General features: G+C 40.5%; 1 protein-coding gene across 1 annotated transcript in view; it reads left to right on the forward strand.

The window, feature by feature from the left end:
- LOC106868831 (cytochrome P450 3A7) overlaps positions 1 to 2,037 on the forward strand; it is a 388,137-nt gene that overhangs the window by 370,134 nt on the left and 15,966 nt on the right. The window contains exons 11-12 of the mRNA XM_052976879.1: positions 902 to 1,050; positions 1,651 to 1,691. Coding sequence (XP_052832839.1) covers positions 902 to 1,050; positions 1,651 to 1,691 — 190 coding nt within the window. The remainder of the gene's footprint in view (positions 1 to 901; positions 1,051 to 1,650; positions 1,692 to 2,037) is intronic.

A 2,037-nucleotide genomic window follows, 5' to 3' on the forward strand; every position in this document is an offset into this window, starting at 1 on the left:
CAGTCATGACCGAAGGGGGTCTCAGCATATGCAATGCAAACAGATTTTACACCGTCATTGCTTTAGTTTCGTTTTTTTTGTTTTATCCCACGCCTAAATATTTTTTTTATATTATACACGTTTCATACAGGTTTCATATATTGGACCAAACCGGGTTCTTTGAAGTTCCATGATTCTAAGATTTAAATGTTAATAATGTAAAAATTTCGGTTGCGAGCTGACTTAATCAATATTGCGTCAGATAAAATGCTTGGCAGCATTTCTTCTGATTGTTTTGGTTCTGAGTTCAAATCCCATCGAAGTCAATCTTGGCTTTCATTCTTTCGGACTCGATGAAATAAAATGCTCGTCAAATCTGGTGTCAATGTAATCAATTTACCCCTCGCCTCAAAATTGTAATGAATTGGCTTATCGGTCAGAGGGGGTGCTGTGATTTCGATCACCATAGAAACCGAGTAACCGATTTCATGAGTCTTAAGGGTGAAAAATGTTTTGTAATTTTTAATGACTTGTAGGGATGCGGTATTTTGTTATGCAACCGTAATATACTCTAAAGCAGTGGTTCTTAAACTTTTTCTCCTTAGGACCCACTTTTATGACCCAAATATCTCAGGCCCACTGCCTTTAAACCACTTATCCGACCCCTTCCGGAATATAAACCCCGTAAAGTAGTAATTGTTTCCACATGCCAGCTTCGTGCACGGTTATAATCACAACCGTTAAATAAATACTACATTAGTGTTATATCTTTTTGTTTATGGAACCTGCAAGCAAAAAGAAACGTCTAAAAATGGAAGAAAAGTACATGCACATTTTTATTTGCAAGAAATGAAGAAGCAATTGGATGGCAAAATAAATTCATAAACGTAACGTTGTGTATTTTCTGTTTTATTTAATTTAGGTTGTTCTCTGCTTACACTATAGATGTCATAGCGGCCACTGGATTCGGAATAATGGTGGACTCACAGAAAAATCCTAATGATGCAATGGTTAAGAATCTAAAACAGATACTGAAAATCAGTTTCTTTACTCCAGTGATATTTTTATCACGTTAGTGATGGCATTCTTTACTTTGAAGAATCTTTAATGAAATGTGTAGGTGTGGACGTGTCGTTAGATGTTTGCTTCCCAGCCTCATAGTTCCGGGTTCAATCCCACAACGTGGTAACTTGGGCAAGTGTCTTCAAACTATAGCTCCAAGCCGACCCAAGTACTGTGAGAGGATTTCCTGTCCACAAACTCTCTCTTTCTTTCTTTCTCCCTCTCTTTTTCTCTCCTCTTTCTTCCTCCTTCTCTCTTCTCTCGTTTCTCCCTCTCTCTCTTTCTTTCTCTCTTCCTCTCCCTTCTCTCTCTCTTTCTCTCTCTCACTCATTCTCTCCCTCTCTATCTTTCCCCGTTCTCTCTTTCTCTTTCTTTCCCCTTTCTGTCTTTCTCTTTCTCTCTCCTTTCTTTCTTCCTCCCCCTTCTCTCTCTCTCTCTTTCTCTGCTCTTTCTCTCTCATTCATTCTCCCCTTCTCTCTTCCTCTTTCTTCTCTCTCTGTCTCTCTCCCTCTCTCTACCTATGTGTTTGTGTCTGTCTCTCTCACCAGTAAGCAACAGGTGTGAAGGCGCGTGACTAAGTGGCTAGTGTATTCGATTCACATTCGTGAGATCGACTCTTGGCTCTGCGTTGTGTCCCTCAGTTGCTAAAAGTCAGTTGTACCAGTAATTCAAGTGGACCAGCCTTCTGTGTCATGCTGATTCTCCCTGAGAACTATGCGTGTCTGTGAAGTGCTTGCATTACACACACACACATGCACATAAACACACACACACACACACACACACACACACACACACATATAATATATAGCGCAGGAGTGGCTGTGTGGTAAGAAGCTTGCTTCCCAACCGCATGGTTCCATGTTCAGTCCTACTGCGTAGCACCTTGGGCAAGTGTCTTCTACTATAGCCTCGGGTCAACCAAAGCCTTGTGAGTGGATTTGGTAGACGTAAAACTGGAAGAAGCCCGTCGTATATATGTATATATATATATAT

The sequence above is a fragment of the Octopus bimaculoides genome, chromosome 26 (assembly GCF_001194135.2).
Source record: "Octopus bimaculoides isolate UCB-OBI-ISO-001 chromosome 26, ASM119413v2, whole genome shotgun sequence".
Classification (NCBI taxonomy): Eukaryota; Metazoa; Mollusca; class Cephalopoda; order Octopoda; family Octopodidae; genus Octopus; species Octopus bimaculoides.